The 21,213-nt window shown below is 33.1% G+C and overlaps 1 protein-coding gene across 1 annotated transcript in view; it reads left to right on the plus strand.

Moving 5' to 3' along the window:
* The window catches only part of KIFAP3 (kinesin associated protein 3), a 152,386-nt gene extending 132,749 nt beyond the window's left edge, over positions 1 to 19,637 (plus strand). Inside the window, 1 exon segment of the mRNA XM_082439434.1 lies at positions 19,179 to 19,637. Coding sequence (XP_082295560.1) covers positions 19,179 to 19,287 — 109 coding nt within the window. The 3' untranslated portion in view covers positions 19,288 to 19,637.
* Positions 19,638 to 21,213: the final 1,576 nt, after the last annotated feature.

A 21,213-nucleotide genomic window follows, 5' to 3' on the forward strand; every position in this document is an offset into this window, starting at 1 on the left:
CCTTAAGTCTGGATTCAATGATACTGAGCTTACTCCTAAACTCAGGGACGGGTTGATTGATTCTAGCCCATCTGTGTTTTGATTGATATAACAATGTGATTTAAGTATTTATGAATAATTGTTTAAAAGTCCCTATTTAGAAATATTAAACATATATTAGAAATGTTAAACAAATGTTTTTTCTTAAATATTTTTTAAAAACAGACGAAACCTAGAGCCTATAGGTTTTTAAATGTAATATTAATTTATTCCCGTTTTCTCCATATTGCCCATAGTCCTTCCAGATGTGCTATTACAAATAGCTCACCCCTCAGATATGAGCCATATGGGCTCTGTAAACTGATTTGCACTTATTTTGAATAGGAATTGTACAGATTACAGATGAATTATTAAGGTAAATGTATATTGCCAAATAAATCTAAGAGCAAAATATTAAACTGTAGTAAATGAGAAAGGAATGTGCAAATGAAGACCTGCCTGCTTTAATAAGTTTAGTGGTTACCTCCTCAGTTTCAACCAAAAGAAAAGAGTTTTTTTCTTTTTTTTGTTGTTGTGTTGAAAAAAAAAAAAGTCTTTAAAACTGCTTACAGAAGTATCTAAGACAAAAACAAGGAAATATAATGTTCTAAACTCAGCCAGTCCAAACCATTTGAGCTGCTATGACAGCTCATAAAACTGAGAGTAGTTTTTAACTGGGCTCTGTTTTACATTGCCAAAGTGAATTTTCCTTGCAGGAAGTAGCCAGAGGGTTTATTTAGTTTCCAATCCAAGGCTTTGATCTTTCTGTACTGTCACATCTCGGGTTACATAGCCCTTTTTCACTGCAGTAAATCTGCAACCGTTAATGAGAATAAAATTTCCTCCTCCTTGCTGATCACTTGCTGTTAAATGCCAAAGCACAGCCAACTGCATATTTGCAGATTTCAGCTACAATGTATGAAAACAGGGCAATCAGTTTAAACTTGTTGTCTTTGTAATTCATTTTATTGGGCTTTCTTCCTTTTTAAGTGACCTATTTTATCAAGTAAGTGGTTGCAAGGCCAAGCCTGGGAGAAAGATTTAGAATGCTAATAAGCTGAGAGGAGAAAGGTGTGCACGTGTTGGGGAGGCAGGGTACGGGAGTGGTTGCACATGCACATGCACTGCCATTAATGTTCAAATTGGGTCTGCTTTCGTGCTCTTGAAAGACCCGACCTCTCTTTCCGCTCAAATAAAGTAAGCTGGTTTGTTGTTTCTTTGATTATGTTGTATGTTCAGTTTCAACATAAATTTGCACTTAATGAGTTTATTTAATAAGTCAGAACATTATTTTTCACTTTCGACTTCAGAGAAGATTTCATAGTATTTAAAGGAACTTAAAGGATTTCAAAAAACTTGATCTCTACATTGTAAGAGCTATTCTTAAAGTAAAAAGAACATCATTATAAGTATCCACTGAACCATCTTACCAAATGGGTCCTTACAAATATTGGAAATATTATAAATATCTGTTGAATAAATCAATGGAAATTCAAAATCACATTTAAGCAAGCTGAATTTTATACATTATTAAATATATGCATCTTCAGACTGAAATATAGTAAAATCTCATTTATTTTTTACTGCAGTGAAACCTCTCAGTTGAAGCATTAACTATTTGATTCAGTTAATATACGTTGTTAAATTTATTTTTCACTTATACCTTTTATCTTTACTACCGTCTTATTTTGTGGTTGGCAACTAAACTTATTTCTGTCAAGAAATTCACTTTTAGAATGCCATTTTAGATGATAGCCATTGATAAATACATTTTATTAATATATGTTGATATAGATCATTATTAATCTACATAAATATGAAATATGCTAAAATACATGAAAGAAAGAAATCAGCTTCTATTTTCTCACCATTCAAGCCAGTTACTATTATCTTATAGCTGTCTGTTTTCACAAAATAAATTATTTCTATTTTCATAAAAATCAAAATGTTGAGATAAATCAACAGTGCATAATACCCATTCATTGATTTAGACAACTATCATAAAAACAATAACTGAAAATATATTGAAACACAGAATAAGATTTCTAACTTGGGGGCAGTAAAGTCAGATCTTCTGATAAAACAGAGGACCCATTTTTGGGAAAGTGTCAGTTTTTAGTTACCCCAATAAGAAAGGAGGGTAAGAAAAGAATGGCTTGAAAATTTTAGGAGAGGGGGAGGTACAGCACTACCCTAGGCCTTTTCAGAAGGTATTTAGTATAATGTAGAAATGCTGAACTTTAAAATTGTAGCTTGTACTCTTAGAATTATTGTGTTTTCAAATAAGCCTATCTACGTGTACTTAAACTGTAACATGAAAGTTTGCATGTGGGAAAAAAATGGTAGAAACTAAAGCACAGTTTTAGACACTGTATCTGGGGGTGGTGGGGACTGTTCTCTAGTTTGCTTCTTTGTTTTTCTGATACTTTAAATCTGCATCATACAGTCCACAATCCATCCAAAATTCTGGACATGAAAGTCCACAGAAAATTTCTGCACAAAATAAACATATTTTTTTAAGTTTTTGTTGTTCTTTAAAAAGAAAAAGAAAAATCTTAAATAAGTGAAACTGCTCCAAAAAGTTTGTTTCTGTAACATGAACCATCCAGTCCAGTTTTACATGAAATTACTGGAAAGGAATAGAAACAATGCAGGCTTCAGTGCCATACAGACTTAATCTTTATTCTAATTGTATTATTTGAAATATTATTCTCTAAAATGGTTTCAAATCTGTGTATAATCTGAGATAGGCTGATTAATAGTAATGCTGGCATTTACTGAAATATATTTACTGAGTGCCAGGCAGTGTGCTAATTGCTATCATTACATCCCTTATCTAATTTGATCTTCACAACAGCTCAGGAAAGGAGACATTAAGAAAACCCAAGCTTATTGAGTTAAGCAACTTGCCCAAGTTATCTCCCCACCTCTCAGTGTCTACTCTTATTTTTACCCCACCTCACTCTCTTCCCTCTGTTACAGGCAAGGAAGTGCCCTTTTTTTCAAAGTCCAGTTTTGCTCGGAACCCCATCCCTTCTTACCTTCCTAAGGACTTCTTTCATGTCATCACTCTTTTCCCTTCTACTAGATCGTTCCTGTCAGGGTATAAACACAATGTGGAATCTCCAACGTTAAACTCTCTTTGCCCCAACATCACATTCCAGCTACTACCCATTTCTCATTTCTCTTCATGCAGTGCATCTCAAAAGACTCCCATTCACTCTTCTATTTCTCCGGTTTTGTCAAAATCGCTAGTAATCTTCATATTGCCAAATCCATGGACCTTTCTCATCTTTAACTCTCAGCAGTGTTGGACACAGATATCCAGGCCCTGCTTTTTGAAACTCCCTTCTTTCAGCTCTCAAGATACCCTGTTTTTTTAATTCTCCTCCTAAGATCTTCTCCATTCCTTCCCAATGTTCTCTGCTGGGTCTTCCTCCTCCTTTTCACCTTTAAATGCTGGTTACTTCAGGACTTCAACCTTGTTCTCTATCCATATCATTTTGGGGAGCCCTCTTTTCTAATTACACCCACTACCTAGAGGATTTCATCCAGATCCCATGGCATTAAATGCTATCTGAAGGCTTGTATTTTTATCGGATGCCTCTCCTCTGAGCACCAGCTTTATTCCTCTCACTGTTTAACATACCCAATTGAATGTTTAATAAAATCATCAGACTTAACTTTTGATTTCCTACATGCAAATAGGTGCCTCCTCTAATCTTCCATCTCAGTAAGTGTCACCACCATCCAGTAGTTCAAGCCATAAACTTTGGAGTCTTCCCTGGTTCCTCCCTTTTCTTCACCATTACCACTCTCCCCAGTGCAAACCATCTGCAAGTCCTGTTGTTTTCATTTCTAGACTGTCTCAAATTTGGCCTTTTCTTTCCATTTCCACCGTTAGTACTCTAGTCCAAGCCACCATCATCTGTCACCTGAACCATTCAAAATAGCCTCCTAATTAATTTCTCTGCTTCTGCATTTACCTTCCCTTGAAATCCATTTTCCCCCCATAGTAACCATTGTGATCTTTTTAAAGTGTAAATCAGATCATTTCAAATGTATAATGTGTAGTATTTATTAACTATATAATCAAGATTATATATAGTATTATGTGCTTGTATTATAAAATTGTTGGTAGGAGCCTATGCTATATGGGAAATTTTTTAGTAACCTACATAACATAAAAAACTGCCTTTTGAATTGCAGTCTTTTATATACATAAAGATGATTGCCTTTATAGTTATGATTGAGTTAAGAAATTCTTAGTACACATGTATTATACTACCACATATCCAGTTGAATATATCTGTACTGATAAGTACTCATTTATACGGAACGTAAGCATTCTCTAGCTTAAAAAAAAAATGGTTTATTGTCAATAGAAACTTGTAATGTCCCAATATTACAAGGTTTATATTAGTTTTCATTATCAAATAGCCTATGTTTTGTAGAAACAAATTCTACCCCATACTTAACATGAATAAAAGGTTTCTTTGATCTTGTTACTTTCCTATTACTGGGTCTTAACTAATGACCTATTGATAATCAATAGATCAGAAGTATAGCATATATACTGTTGGAGATTATTTCCAAAAGATACTTTTAACTTTTACTTAGTTTCTGTGATGACAAATGAGATTAACTTTATAGAGTATTAAATAAAAATACAATTAAAGGAAGAATGTGCATTTAATGTTTTCTTTTTAAGACTTAAAATTTATTTATTCAGTAACTTTTATAATTTAGAAACACTTGGAGGGCTCTAGGGATAGAGGTCAATAAGAAATAATCCCTTTCCCATTGAGAAGGGTATATAGTTCAGGGTTAAAATATAATTTTTTGAGATGACTTAAAGTATCCTATTTATTATTCTTTATATCACTTTTTAAAAAAATCTTTAAAGGTAATAGTATTATCGTGCTTAGAAAAATAATTAAGGAATTAATACTAAGCACAGTGTCAGTTTTTATACATCAGTGGTCTTCTACATGTTCCTGCTAACTTTTTTGTTATTCTCACACCTTGATTAAATAAGCGTGTGTGTATGTGTGTCCCAATGAAAGAAACATCTTAAACATTTTTGATTTGTCCTTAATCTTTAGAGGACACAAATTAATCATTAGAGAAGAATGCCGTAATGTCTTAAATAGACACTTTTTTTTTTTAAGAGCATGCTATTTGGAGTGTTGTCATTTGTTAACTTCTGTTACAAAAGATTATACCTTTAACATTTTCTTACAGAAGAAAAAATCAGATAATCTAATGACACTAGTATTTGTCAGTTATATCTCAAAGCCAGAATAAACATAAAAATAATTTTAAAAGATACTGTGATGAATTTTCTTAGATAAAAAAGTAAACAGATTTATAGATTCATATTTTTGCAGTTTAACCTAAGCAGTGCAATATTTGACAAAGAATCACATTATTATTAAAATACAACCTCCTGAGTTATATAGGCTATTTAATAAGACACTGATCTTTAATGGTCTGGTAATTCACTAGAATTTAGTTACTTCATTATAACAGTAAGCACTTTGGAGGGATTAGTTCAGACAGCAGCTTTTCATAGCTTTGTAATAGAATGTCTCTTTAGAAACACATCAATGTCCTACAAAACATAATTTGAATAATTGTGAGATTTGAAGAGACATTGTATCAAAGTGTTTGATTTAAATGTTGGGTTCTGATGCCTCCCATCTCATGAGCAAAGGTTTACATAGGTAGGTAGATAGGTAGATAGATATTCCCAAGGAAATAAGTGACAAAACATTTTAGTCCTTGAATGTTTTTTAATGCTGATATCATAGCTGTTGATGAATTCTCAAAACTTTTAATTGAAAGAGTTTTAGATTTGTTAAAATGCATTAGGTTTTCTCATTTTTTAAAAAAGGTAGTAAACCTCCATTGAGGGTTATGGAAATGGAAAGGAAGTCTGTAGTTAAGGGGATTAATTATGACCTATAATCCTGTGGATTTTACCTGTAGGGATTTTAGGCCAGTGTGCAGTCTTTCAGCAGTAGCCCAAATCACTTGGTAATCTCGTAAGTACTCAGCACCTCTGCCAACTAAATATAACTCAGACCTACTTCAGAGAGGCAAATGCGGCAGTCTGTAATAGAATCTATTTTCAAATGCGGCCTTGTTTCTGTATTTGAGAAGAAGGGTTAGTATTTTTCTAAACTTTATACTTTTATCATTAAAGTTAATTATTGGTAAGTGTAAAATCTATGTATGGCTATGTTGGTTTTTACATAAAAGCTACACATTTCAGACTAGAGAGGCACAATCAACAAATGATTTCTTGTGCCTGTAATCAAAGTTAAACATTTTAAATAATTAGTCTTTTGAATAGACTTACAGAGAGGAGCATAATTAATGATTTTCTGAATATCATCTCTTTTGTGGACATAAGTCAGCATTCTATCTCAAATAATATACCATACTTTAATATATTTTTAAGCCTATTTTCTTTGTTTAGCTTTTTCTAAAGTTGATACATCCTACTTTTTCAGAAATTCTTTCCATTTCAGGTTTTCCCAGCCAAAAACAAAGCACCTTCATATTGGCCTGTCAGAAATTAAAAGGCAAAACAATCTTAAAAAGGAATCCAGATTTGTGTGGACAGTATCAAGTGGCTAATTTAGAGCCCCTCAAATGTGAAAGGATGGGAGGAGGCTTCTATGAACATAGTTAGGCAAGTAAATTTTTAAATTGCAACTGTAACTTAAATTGATACAAGAAACCCCACAAAGCTATATTTACATGGGTACTTAAACTTCATGTGGAGATCTCTTTTGAGGTGGTAAATAAGCAGGAATTCTTAAAAGTCTCAAAAAGTTTTTTTAAAAGGTTTCTAGGTTTTAAGGACTTTATAAATATTGGGCTATTATAGTTCAGCTCATTCTCTGTATATACTAAGGGGAAAACAGAAACTATGTCAGTATCTTACAGTTGAATTTTGCCTTTTTCTTCTAAAATCTGAGGGAGAGAAGTACTATTTGCCATCAGCAAGTGTGCACCCTAGTCATTTTAAATCAATTTGTAATCTTTCCTTGTCCAGCATACTTGAAGTAACTAATATGGATATACCTATGTGCTAGTTGGAAATACTGCTTAAAACCCTACACTGCCTGTAATTTCAAAAATGTATAGTGCATTCCCATCTCCCTGAAGAATTCTCCTCATATCTACCCAGCTCTGCTTATGTGTCCCGTATTGTCAGGTTGGCACCACCGCAAGACAGTGAACACCACAGAATGAAGATACCCCACCCTAAACACTTCTGTGACCCTGTGCCCTTTTCAAAGAAAAGCCAACACTATAGCAGTAAACCTAAGTGCAGGAATGTATGCAATGTGGAAAGTGATGATTTGTGTGAAATAACTAAAAACCTTACCCTTGATTTACTACTTTCAAAATAAAGTCCCTGAATATAAAATATGATGAAAAAGCATGTAAAGAGACTTTCCCAGTATTATTCATCCCTAAAGGTGTGGTATCGTTTGCATCCATCTTGACATAGAATCTGAAGGGTTTTGATTGAATAATTTTATTTATACAAGCAGTCCAGTCTCACTATGGTAAAGGAAGATATGATTGGCCATGGCATTATTTTAGTGCAACAACAATTAGTTGCCTATGTGTAGGCATAAATCTCTATGAATTATGTAAGAGCCCTGTAAAGGCAAACAGAAAGCATGTGTAAGAAGCATGCCAAGTATGATAGAGTATCTCTTAACAGTCTAGATTATATGGCAGGAGCCAGAATTTCATAAGTATTTTCTAGGGAAGCCTCTATCATTTTCATATGTCATAACAATAACACCAAGTACATACTACAAGAGTCTTTGTACTGTTCTTGTAAGAGACCTGGAAATATAATAACCTCAAGGCAGAGAGATGTTAAAAGGGATAGCCATTATTCTTATTTTACCAAAAAAAAAAAAAAAAAAGAAATCATGACAAAGAAAGTTACAGTTTTAGACGGAGACAAGTTATATCAGTAGAGACATAAATTATATCCAGATATTCTGGTTTTGAGGTCATTGCACCCCACTAACTTTAATAAAATGCAGGAGTTGTTGATAAGTTCATACTTAAGTTAGTGTAGCTGAATTTGTAAACATAATTACTAGTCCTTAAATTAAAGGAGAAAAATGCCCTTGTACATCAGTGAGAAAGAAAAAAAAAAAGTATGCTTCCTTATGTTGCTTTGAAAATAATAATTTTAAAATATGGTAATAGGGCGAAGTCAGAAAAGTAATTGTTAGAATCATATACTTCTGCATTCCAGTCTACACGGAATTTGCTTGGTGTCAATGCAGTGTGTGCAAAAGGTGCTTAGCCCCATTCTATGAAGACACTGTTAGAAATACCTTGTTTCATCATCAGAAGACTGCAATCCAGTTGATCAGGATGACTTCAATCAGTTTGTATCTTGACAATCTAAAATTAGCCTTAGACCTAAGTAGAAAATTAATTTACAGACCTATAATATAATAAATACATTCTCAAGGGCCAAGAGAGTTTATGAAATTTAAGAGTAGAGATTTACTTTAGTAACTGTTCTTCTAGTGCTAAATGCATTGTTGGTGTATTATGTAGTATATGGAGATCCTAAGTGCTGTAGAGGATACTAAATAACTATTAAATATTTATCTGACCTGTATTGATTACTGAAATTACTGAAGGCTGAAAGTATCTATATAACACTGCCCAACATAGATGTTTTAATTATGCTAAGTGAAATAAGTCAGACAGAGAAAGCAAATACTATATGATATCACATATGTGTAATCTAAAAAATAGAGCAAATTAGTGAATAAAACAAAAAAGCAGACTCACAGATATAGACAACAAACTAGTGGTTACCAGTGAGGAGAGGGAAAGGGGAGTGACAAGATAGGGGTAAATGGGGGAAAAAGTGTTTTTATTGGATTATATGAAATCATGTGTTTAAAACTTGAAAATTGTAAAGCACTGTAGGATTTAAAGAATCATTCAATTTAAATTTTTTATTAAAAAAATAAAGTATCATAATAATACAAGGAAATGCCTGTTGTTATATATTTGATATTATAAACTTATTTTAGAATCGAACTTTCAAACTTTGATGCTTAGCTACTTAAAAACATGTACTTTTAATTTGTTTAAATATAATTTCTATTATCCATACTTGTGCCCTCAATTTTAGAAAAATATTACTTAGTCTGATTTAGCTACAAAAAAAGGTCCTTATCAATCACCACTTGATTTTTATCAGCCAAAGGTAATTTGCAGGCTATTTAGCCTAAAAATTATTGAGACAAATAAATGAATAAGTAGACTAGGGCATAAATTGGAAACTTTCCATTAAGCTTATATTTGATAATGTTTTTGAGATTTTTTTTTTACAACTAACATTTATATACCTCTTATGAAAAGTAGTAAAAGAAAAAGTTTCAAAGCTATATAAAAATATTCCAAACGGTATTATTTATTTAAGGACTTCGGACAAGGTTTTAACAGAAGCTTAACATTAATTTTTAATTTACAAGAGACTGATATGTCAGTAGGGGTAGCATGCATGTTAGATAGTGGTATTACCTCTTTGATTATATCCATATGTCAGATTTCTGTCTGCTTTATAAAGAATGATGGGGAGTTGATATAGCCCATTATGTATAGTACTTGTGATAATTTTAGGTTCTATTCCATCTCTTGAACTTGTTCATTTTGATAGTGCATTATCATTCTAAGATTCTGGTTGGTGTTTAAATTTCAGTAACTGAAGGTCATTATTCATATTTTAACTGGACTAAAAAGTTTCTAAGGCTGACATTAACTTTTGAATTATGCTCGAGCTCTTAGACTTTACAGCATGTTTAGTTTCTTTTCATTTCTTATTAGTATTTTTCAGTACTTAATAGTCTCCTGCTCCCACCTCCAACAAGAACTCTCCTCTCTGTTCAACATCAGAAACATTTTCCTCTTTGGCATGTGCTTTTAGTTCCCCAAGCAGTATAAGCAAATTGGAAAGTTCAGCTGTCATTCTTGGAAGGTCATAGATCACACTAGCAGCCTGAGTAATCCAAGAGGTTTTAAGTATCATAGCATTTAGTTTAAAGTGAAATTTGCTCTGACAGAGCTGGCAGACCAATAGGAAAAAGAAATATTTGTGCTTGGAGAAGTGCATATGTAGAGACCAAGAGTCTAACTGATGGCTGGAAGTGATTTCAGTCTAAAAAAACAAATCATTAAGAGAGTGCATAGGGGTAAAATACACAGTTCATATTTTAAAGAGTCTCAAAATGAACCAGCAACTAAGGTTAGCATTACATAGTAATTAGCTGTGGTGTTCAGACTTTAACTCACTCAGTACCAGACAGTATGGTTAAACTATCACTGTGAAAACATCGCTACTTAAACTCTCTACTTTAAACCTACAGCAGTAATTTTTGTACCTTAAAAACCAAAGTATTATGACAGGTTATATAAATGTTGAACCAGTAACAGACAAACAATTATTTAAAGGAGGTGCTAATGACTCAGTTTATTGACCTAGGGGTTACTTAAGCAGCTCAGCAAGTTCCCTTAACATTTGGTGGTGTGAACTGAGGCATTCCTTGATATTATAGAACTGCTAATTTCAAGAAGTCCTTGTATTTAATTGAAGAAATGCAAGTTAAAGATGACAAGATGGTATACTTTCATTAAAAGATTGCTATAAAAATTTTGAGACCATTATAAGTTTCAGTAAATATTCACTTCAGCATCATCACATCTGATGGCTTCTATTAGGCACCTATTAGAGTATTTTTTCTGTTAATTGCTACAAATAAGGAAAAAGAAAATATCTTCTAATGGCTTCAGTTATTTCTTTTAAGTCATTGTTCTGTTCAAGAAAGCCAATTTTGAGTCATAGGAATACAAGGTTTATAAATTCTTTCCTTAGATGTGCAAAGCAGATTAATAAGAGTAGAATAGAAGGGACTCCAGCAAGATGGTAGACTGACCTGACTTGGAAGGGCCCCCTCCTGTATAGCTATAGAAAAGATGGACAAAATATAACCCCAAGTGACACACAAACACAAAAGAACCACCACAAGAATATTGAACTAGGTATAGGTTATATGGTATAGGAAGATAGAACTGAATTCCCTATGTAGAGCCTGGAACTTCAAAGGGCTGCCTTTTTCTCATCATTTGAAAAGAGGACTAGATGATTTTAATTCAGCAGCCCAGAGAAGTGGCTAAAACTTGTCTTCTGCCCTAGACCCTAGATGGGGAGGATAGTCACCCATGAGGAATAGGAATCATACACTTGCTTCATGAACACGTATGGGGTCAGAATTTATACTATACATTTAATTCAGGAAACCCCAAGTCAAGAAATTATCATTAAAATGGTTTCAGGACAATGAAATTCCAGGACCTTGATATAGTATAAACAAATACAGAACCTCTCTGTAGAAATATTTCGAAGCTCAAGGGCCAGCAGACAGGCAAAAAAAAAACCAAACAAACCTAAAGTTGAACACAATAAAAGATGACTAAGCTCGTGAAGAAAGGGACCGTCATGAAGAAGAATTGTCAGAGGCAACAGTAAAAGAGTAAGGATGCCCAAGAACTAGAGTTAATAGAAGAATCTCAGTGAGACTATAAATTTAAAAAAATAATAATAAAAAGGGATAGAAGACTTAATGCAAAGATGATATAATATGAAAAAGTACCAACTGTAACATCTCCACATAAAAAAATATAATCATTAAAATAGGCTCTGGAGATGGGTTAAATAACAGATTAAGATGTATAATAAGTGTAAATTGAATGGTATTAGAAGAGCGTCAGTGAAATGGAATTTCTTTCCATTTGGAATAAATCAGTGACTATTTTACACATGCTTCCTCCATCATTAGTACAAATTAGTTTTTATCTGAAGCATCTCAGTATAGTAACTAAATTGAAAGGATTTGTCCCCAAGATGGTATTTTCCCCTTAGAACTGACAGATGTCTTTTGCAAAAAAAATTTTTTAATAAGTTCCAGATGAGTACGTTAAATACAACCTCCCACAACTCCTATCATTTACCCTTAATTTTGAAGAAAATATTACTTAGTTTGATTTCACTAAAAATATGATTCTTTAAAATTGATAACCATGCATATAAAAGATTAAGAGTAAAAGAAAACTAAATGGAAAATGACAGCTAAACTTGATACATATTGGTGAAACTCATTAAAAGACTGCTTCACTCTGCTCATTTTCTCAATAACACAAAGGCTGAAGTCAAAAGCAATCAGTAACACTTTTGAGCAACCTAAAATATATATTATTACATTTAAATTTATAGAAACAAGATGTTATTGACAGGTTCAATGAAACTTTTAGAAGTTTTCCTATAATAGTAGTACTTTAACATGCAAGTGCATTACATTTTTCAGTGTCCAAGAGAATCAGCATCTTCTCTCATTCTTATAGGCCTCCACATTCACAAAACTTTTCTGCATATGAATGATAGCGATTCCTATTTAACTCTAAATTGTTTCGCATATATAAATTAAAGACAGCGATTATATGAAAAAGCAATGGAAACCACATTCTATCAATGTTAAATATGCTGAGAAATTTAAATTTGATAGAGCTTGCTTTAAAACTTTGTAAAAGTACGATACTCAGTGATAAAACAAGCTCTCCATCTAGCGGTGGATCTCTAAATTGCAAACATTTAGATCTTGATTTAGTAATGTCACTGTACAAATGCTAGGTATAATTTTATAGGCATTATGTCATTCAATCCAGGCTTCTCTTGTTGCTATATATGAATTTCAAGAAAAAAATGCTCTCTTCTGCCAGAATAGCCCATCTCTTCCTGTTCAATACAGGGACAAACTACTTCTACAGTTTGAGTTCATCTACATGGAATACTACAGCCTCTTATTTATTTGATGAAACATATCCCCATATTAAAGGGGCAAAAATTGTTTCATTCCAGTTAACTATAACCTCAACTTTTTGGCCAGTTTTGAAATTCTTTCTCTTCATTCTCAGTTCCCAAATAGTAAATGTATAACTGAAAAATCCATTTCAAAAGAGAAAAGATCCCATTTTTTGTCATGAAATGTAGCATATTTGATCATTGTTAGTTCTGCCAGTGCCTCTACAGACTCGCATTACTTCACATATGGACAGCCATAATATTCTTAAATGTTCCCCATGCTTTTGCCTCTCAACCCCTTGTTCCCCAATTATCTTTTTGAAACACAGAAGTAAGTTGTTCTTGGTCCCCTTCTTAAAAACGTTGACAACTCTCCAAAAGTATGTGGTTCTTAGTATGGCATAGGAAGAGCTTTTAAAGTCTAGTCCTAACCTCCTTTTCTAGCTTTATCTCCTGCTACTGCTTACATTGCAAACCTAAGACTTTGACCATAACAGATCATTTGCTCTTCTTCAGCCCTTTCTCTTGCTCAGGCTGCCACACCATCAGGAATTCTCTCTCTCTCTCCACTTGTGAAATCCTACTTGTCCTTTAAGATTCATCCATTCATGCAATCAAACACTTTTTGAAATCCCACGCCATGTCAGATACAATACTAGATGCTAGTGATATAGCAATGAATAAGATAGTCCTTACCATTCATGGTGCTTACAATCTAATAGGAAATGAAGACAAAAAATAAAAAATGGCAGGAAGTGAAAGATACATTAAAATCAAAGTATTTTCTATAAAGGCTTTCTAGTTCTTGAGATTCTTCTGTAACAATTGTACATATCTCTAATATACTCTCACGTTATATTAAGTATTTGGTCCTATTCTACTCTGTAGTAATTTATAAATGTACTAGGGTAACACAACACATTATTATCAGAATTTTGTTCCATATTAGTTGCCTCCAATCCATGGTCAGGGACCATGTCTTGTTTATTATTGCCTTCCAAGCAACACATCTTTTTTTTGACGTTGACTTCCAACACTATACTTAGCACATTATAGAAAGTCATGTACTATTTGAAAGGATGGGTGGATGGATGTACAAAAGATCACTATCACGTAGACCTAAATTTCCCATGACAAATCATACTTAAGCTGAAATTACTCTGATGATAAATTTATAACCTAGTTGGAAAGGAAGATAAACATACTGATTTTGGTTCTATGATCAGTATATTGGAGTAATTAATAGAAAGAATGAACTGTTCTAGAAGACTGTTACTAAATTATTTCATGCAGTGTTATAATGTCCTGGAGCTGTATCCTCCAAAAAATGTTAAGTCCTTTCACTTAACGATCCCAAAAGAATTCCAGCCTTCACAAAGATAGGATCTTTGTGGATCACAAAGATAGGTAGTTAATAAGTGTCACTGTTCCCTACTTGTAAGTATATTGTCATAAAGGATTTTGTCGTAGGGAGAATAGAATCCCCAAAGAAAGACCCAAGCTAAAAAGATGAAATTCAACATGGTAGTTATAAGTTATAAATTTCATGTGTGTCTGTATGTATATACACACACAACTATACACACACGTATACGGTCAATGTAAGCCATTTTGTGATAATGACTCCTTAAAAATTTTGTTCAAGATCAACACAGTTTTGGCCTACATTAGCAGAGAGTCAGAAATGGGATCTCGTTTTTATCTTCTGTACTGGTTTCAGACCGTATCATAAGTACCACATTGTTTTCAGCTTCTTTATTTTAAGATTAATACTGAAAAAATCGAAATACTTTAGAAAACAAATGATTTTAGAGACCATGTCATGAGGATTGATTAAATGAGAGTTGTGAAATAGTCATATTAAGGAATAATTAGACTTCTTGTGTAGTTTGAGAAGGTAATTCTAGGACTCATAGAACCAGATTTCAGATGGGTGTAATGAACTTTCTAATAGTTTGGTAAGTCTGTAGAAGGAATGAACTGCCTTGACAATGTAGAGTTATGGTGGTGTTATGACAAGAGCTGTATAGACCCTGTCAAGGATGTTGTGAATGAATGGGTACACTAGAGTATTTCTAAAAATATTTCCAAGTCAAAGATTCTATGAGCCTATGAAAAGAGAACTTGGCTTGAATGTATCCTTTTTTTTTTTTTTTTTCCTGTGGTATCCACTAATATATTCATTATGTGCTTTGCATTCATTTTGCTGACTTGGAAATTTCAAAGAAGAAAAAAACTTGTATTGCTTTTATCTAACTTTAATAAAATAATGATAATACTTTTCACTTATGCAGCACTTTTCACCCAAGGATTTCAAAGGGCTTTACAAATATGCACTAAGTAAGCCTCACAAACAGCCAGAGGTAGGTGACTTTCTTTCCTTTCTACAGGAATGTCAATTCTGGCACAGAAGTTTAATCAGAGCCTCGGAGTGCCTAGGATTCCTTACTGGCTGTCATTCCCTTTGTAATGTGCTGCATGTGAAGCATCACTTGTCATGTCTGGATTTCTTTTTTCCACCCTTCTCTGAATCATCTCAAGTTTAGAATTCTAATGAATGATGTTGAAAATTTGTTTGAAGCCTTGTAAATATTACAGAAAATTTTGTCTTCTGCTTGCTGAATGCTAATTAGATTTCTAAATGTTTGTTTAAAAATAAAACCTAGGTGTGGTTTTATATTTGTTGTTGTTCTTAGGACATAAAACTTAATTGGCACATGGATTTGGGGGCCTTACCTTTCCTAGTTGTCTTTTCACAACAAACAGTAACCATTTTCTTTAGACTAGAATTATATATTTTCAAGAAGAAGTATTGCATTTTGGTATTTTTCTAATTTAAAGGTCCAAAATATGATACCTAGACATTGAGGATAAAGGTTAAATGACGCTACATAATTAGTCTTGTAAAGAAAAAGTGGTCTAGTAGTGGCATATTCTACTCAAAAGGGACACACAGCTTTTTTATATAGTTTAGGAGTACCAGGAAGAGAATATGTACGTATGGAGACACACATGCAGTGTTGGATTAAATTCCAATATAAATAGCCAAATATACAAACTCTTCTCTGAAGCAGGATGGTCACACAGGGCAAGAGCAGGTACAGCATATCACAACTTAGTTTCTCTTGGTTCTGAGGGTCCCTGGTGAGGGCATGCAAGTGGCTTTAATACTGTGTACTCTAAGTCAAGTCTTAGTGGATCAGGAAAGGACAATTTTTGCTGTGACACTTCCTTTTATATTCACGCTTCTATCCCCTTCCAGAAGAATTTATATAATCTATTTGCTTCTGTTGGGAAAACTTACATTAGGCTCTTCTAGTTTTGAACCAGATTCAGCATTAACAAGGCTACATCCTTATCCCAAGGGAGAAAGTAGAGTAAGAGTTCACATGTTCCAGAAGAATATCTATCTCCAGGTTTTAGCATCCTGAAAAGTCCAATCTCCTCACTATATTAGAACCAAATGAGAGACTAAAGAATCACACTATTCTGTATCAGAGTGAATTTTATTTAAAAGCTATTAATTGTAGGGATATGGTTGATCTTTCATGATACAAAAGGATATAGAACTTATGTCAGAGTACCACCCAAACTGGTCATAATGTTTCAGATATTCTTTAAACAGCAATTTGATCTATGATACATGATGGATAATTCCAGAAAAACTCATTTTAAGAGTTGATCTCAAATTCTCCTATTTGAAAAATTTCCCGAAATGATATTTATGGAAGTTCACGAAAATTTGGTTTTTACATTGTAATACACACAGAAGTCTCTGGGTTAACTGTTGAGTTCATAAATAGAAGTTTATTGCAGTAAACCTGCAGGCTCAGAAAACTCAAACTCAACAGTGTTCAGGATTTGGTCTTACTTTCACTGACTTGGGGATGCATATTCTTACCAAAAATTGTGACTACATATTTAAAAAAAAAAAAACAATATCCATTTGTCAATTTACAATGAAAGTATAACCAGCAGGCAGATCAGATGTCTTAAGTTTATTCTTTACCCTGTTGGCAAGCCATATGAGAAAACAGTGATCAGAAATTTATTGGTCATAGAAATTAGAAAGTTTTGCAGTTTGAATGTATAATAACTTTAGACTCAGAACCTTTGTAAATGCCCCTTCCTCAATGAGGACAAGCCTGCCAAAAAGGTCATCTATTCCTGATGGTGTTATAGGTCACCCCAAGGGGTTGCTTGGGTTGGTTCTACTACAGCATTGCCTCTGAGGAGCTCCTTGTTCTGTGCCAACATGGCTGACAGACTCCCTTCTCAGTACCATCATCTTCTTTTAGATAGAATTACAGTCACATTGTTCCTCTGTGAGATGTTCTGTTTTGAAGGTACTTTCGCATATTTCTTCACTGATTAACCATATGCCTCTTGTTTCCAAGTTCTTAAAAGAGATCTCACCACAGCCCCTAGATTAATAAACAAAGACAAAATTAACTTGAGTTTTACCGAAGTCTGCTGCTATTCAGCCTCCAAAGAGATGCTAAAAAATGTAAGGAGTGGCTGAAGGCAGGTAATAAGTAGAAAGCTGAAAAAGGAAGGAGCTGAAATCCACAAGCTATACAGTCATCCTTTATATAATTGAGAGTTGTTTAGATACATGAGTATTTGTTAGCCTTAATGCTTCAAGAGAAAATTTTTCAATGGCCAACTTTTCCTCTAATTTTAAACTGATACAGGTGTGTCTTAGTCGTGGGCTCCATTAATTTCTAAAACATCTTTAAAGCTACCTCTAGAGTAATATTTCCCTTCATCAGAAAATTTAATCTTTCTTTCCATGGGACCAAAGTAGGAAGGGCATACTTATATTTTGCCATTTCAAAATAAAATTAAGACTTAAAAATTTCAAACAACTTTCAGAAATTACAGGCACAGTTTTTGATATAGAAGGAGCCCAAAAGTTTGATTTGTCCAGGACCGTTCACTACAAATGCTAACCTAAACCTTATATTTCAGAAATTCCATTCCCCTAAGAGGTAGATTCACATGAATTATATGCCCTTTACTTTTAGTATTTAATCCTATTCCAACACACACACACACACACACACATATACATACACATGCACACAAATTATTTAAAACCTTAACATTTTAATCGTTACTTCTAAAGCGTTTTAACTTAATCTCACTTTGAGTTGTGAGAAGAAATTAGTGCCTGTATGAATATACTTTTGAATCATATTGAGATTTTGCTGATAAAGGGAAAAGTATCTTTCCATCTAGCATTATCTGGAATAATCTTAAATCATTTAAATATATTTACTTTTTCAAAGCTTATATTTCTGGATTATAAATAATTTCTTTTGATTGGAAATAAGCTCACTAGCATTCACTGCATGCGCTATGCATGAGCATGTTATAGCTGCCATATTTGCCTGGCAAAATAAATATCTTGTCATTTCGCTAAGTGTTTAATAATTCTCTGACTCTTTAAAAGTACTTTTTCTTCTAAATGTATTAATAGATGAAAGAAGAATTTTTAAAGTAATATCAGTTTATCCGTGTTTCAATCTACCTTTTTAACTCTGAAGGTTATCTTTGGGCTTCTATTATTTCCATAGAATAAATTGAACCAAAATTTATAATTAGCTTGCTGTAACTCAAAACATGTACTATTTAGTAATTTTTTTGCATTGAGGCGTCAGAAGAAGAATTTGCATATCAAATCTGGCTAACTTTCAAATTTTGTAAAATTCTTTGTCTTCTTTTAGTCATAGGCTTGTGGTATGATTTGGCTCTGAGTGAGAGATTACTGCTAAAACTCAATTGCATGTCCTTACTAATAGTGAATTAGCCCTATGAAATAGAGACCTTATTATAAATAACAAAACTCACTTTACTACAGTTTTAATTTTATCATTCCCTAGCAATGTATTACTGATAGTTGCTAACATGTAAAATATTTTCACTTTCTGGCATAAACACCATACGTGAATGAAATTTGTTAAAACGTTTCTGATCTCTCTTTCTCTTTGTCTTGAATGCTACCTGATGACAGAGGTTTTCAACATTTTTAACACAAGTTATTAGAATTAAATATTTATTAAACACATTTTTATGACTACAGTAATTTAAGGAAGAAAAGAAGTTAATGATAGCCAGCCACATAAGTCACTTTTGCTGCTAGGAAGAGAATTTTGTAGGTATAAAGATCCAGGCCTCTTCTTTGACCTGCATTGGAATGAAAAATATAATTGATTATTCCTTTTTCTCTTTTTAGCCTCGGAATGGATGGCTTTGGCCAATCGGTTGGCATTCTTGGACGCCCTGCCACAGCTTATGGATTCCGCCCTGATGAACCTTACTACTATGGCTATGGATCTCGATAAAGTCATCCCTCTCCACTTGTGCTCTCAGCTTAGAAGAGATCTGTGTGGGTTGGGTTAACTTTGAATCTTGGCCTAATAATGCATGTTGATACTCTTGCGGGTCTGTGTTTCTTTTTACTTTTCCATATTGTTAGCTGCAGGTTAACTTCGACCGCTTCCGTCCTGTGTTAAGTACAGTTGATGCTTGACACTGTTCACTCATCAAACCACATCCTGATGCTGAATAACATTTACCATGAGACTCAAAAGTGAATGTTGAAAAGCAACTAGACTGGAAAACAAACACTACATTATGTACATTAATTGACTAATTTAATTTCTGTTAAAAAGAAGCATAAAGTACAAATGAATTAGCAAAAGTCATGTGTTTCTATTTAATGTGTTTCATTAGGAGTTACATGCTCATGTAGAGTGCATATAAATTTTATTTTTTCCTGTCCTTTTTTTCCCCTTGTAAACTCTTGAGTATTTCACATGATATGTGCTACCTTTAAAATTTATAAAAAGAGTATCACCTTTTTTATTTCATGCCATGTGCCTGAAAGGTTGCTTCCCAAAGTTATTAACTATGATTTTTTGATTAACAGTGGAACATATGCCATAATTATGTTATATGTGAGTAGAGTTTCTTCAGCAATTAATCCAAATTAATTTTGTCTTTCTGATTTTAATATAGAAAACCTAGGACATCTATTAGTATACATGAAACTAGATTAGCATTGGGTTTTTAAATTTTATTGTTCATGAAGTCTAAAATATGGAAAAGCTAATTAATTATGTTTCACTGAAGAAAACTAAGGAACAAAATATTTTGCTCACTTAGATACCCGTTTCCCATTTGTTCACTTGTTTTTACAAGATATAGGTAGTAAGAAATGGAAAGACATAATAATGAGTTGTGAAAATAACTCATGCATGTTATAGTATGGAAAAATTTACTTGAAAAACAGAGCAAATTAAATAATTACAGTCTACAGATATTTCCTTGAGCACCTGCTGTGGAAGAAATTATATGAGGCTTTGAAGTAAATACATAGATCAAAGACAAGAATTTAAAATCTCATTGGTCTACTATACTAGTTATTGGGCTTCATTTATATTTTAAACATAGAATAGTAGAGCTGGGAAGGGCCTTTGAAATAATTCAGTCCATCTACTTATTTGGGAAACCAATCACATAGATATTTAAAATATAGTCAACAGATAGTAACTACCTGCTATGTATAAGGAAGTATATCATGCTTCTTAGGGAATAAGTGAATCTAAGATACGATCTGTGTCTTTGAACTCACAACCCAATTGATCTTTCTGAAAACATGTATTTATTTGTCTTGGTTTCTATTTTAACTATAGAATGTTAAAGCTGGAAAGGGCCTTAGAAACAACCCTATCAAACTCTTTCAGTTGGAAAAACCATGCCAGGAGAAATTAAATGACTTCCCCAAGCTTATGTATTTAGTCTGTGACATAACCTGTCTTCATGCTTCCAATCCAGTAACCTCAGTTACTAATTATCGTGCCTTATTACTTGTCATATGTACAGAGTATAAATACATATGAGAAGTGACATTATTAGAAAGATAAAGCAAACATTCTATAACTTAACTTCCCTCGTACCATTATAAACTGATTTAGGAAGAACATCCACAACGATCCATAACATTTCCAGGGCTGGTCTCCAGGGTTTACATGCACATACTCATTCTCCCTGTATATTTTTTTCATTATTTTAGGACTTCACAGAATTAGAAATTGTGATCTCTCCACTCAGGCATGGACTGATTTACCTTTGCATTATTTATGAAGGAAAATTTTACTAAAGGAATAAGGAAGAATATCTAAAATTCTTACATACTTCAGAGAACAAAAGGTTTTGGCCTTGGGCACTTTTAGAAATACCGTTTATATGCAAGTCAGTTATCCTGG

The sequence above is a fragment of the Balaenoptera physalus genome (genome assembly GCF_965194825.1).
Source record: "Balaenoptera physalus genome assembly, chromosome: 1".
Taxonomy (NCBI): Eukaryota; Metazoa; Chordata; class Mammalia; order Artiodactyla; family Balaenopteridae; genus Balaenoptera; species Balaenoptera physalus.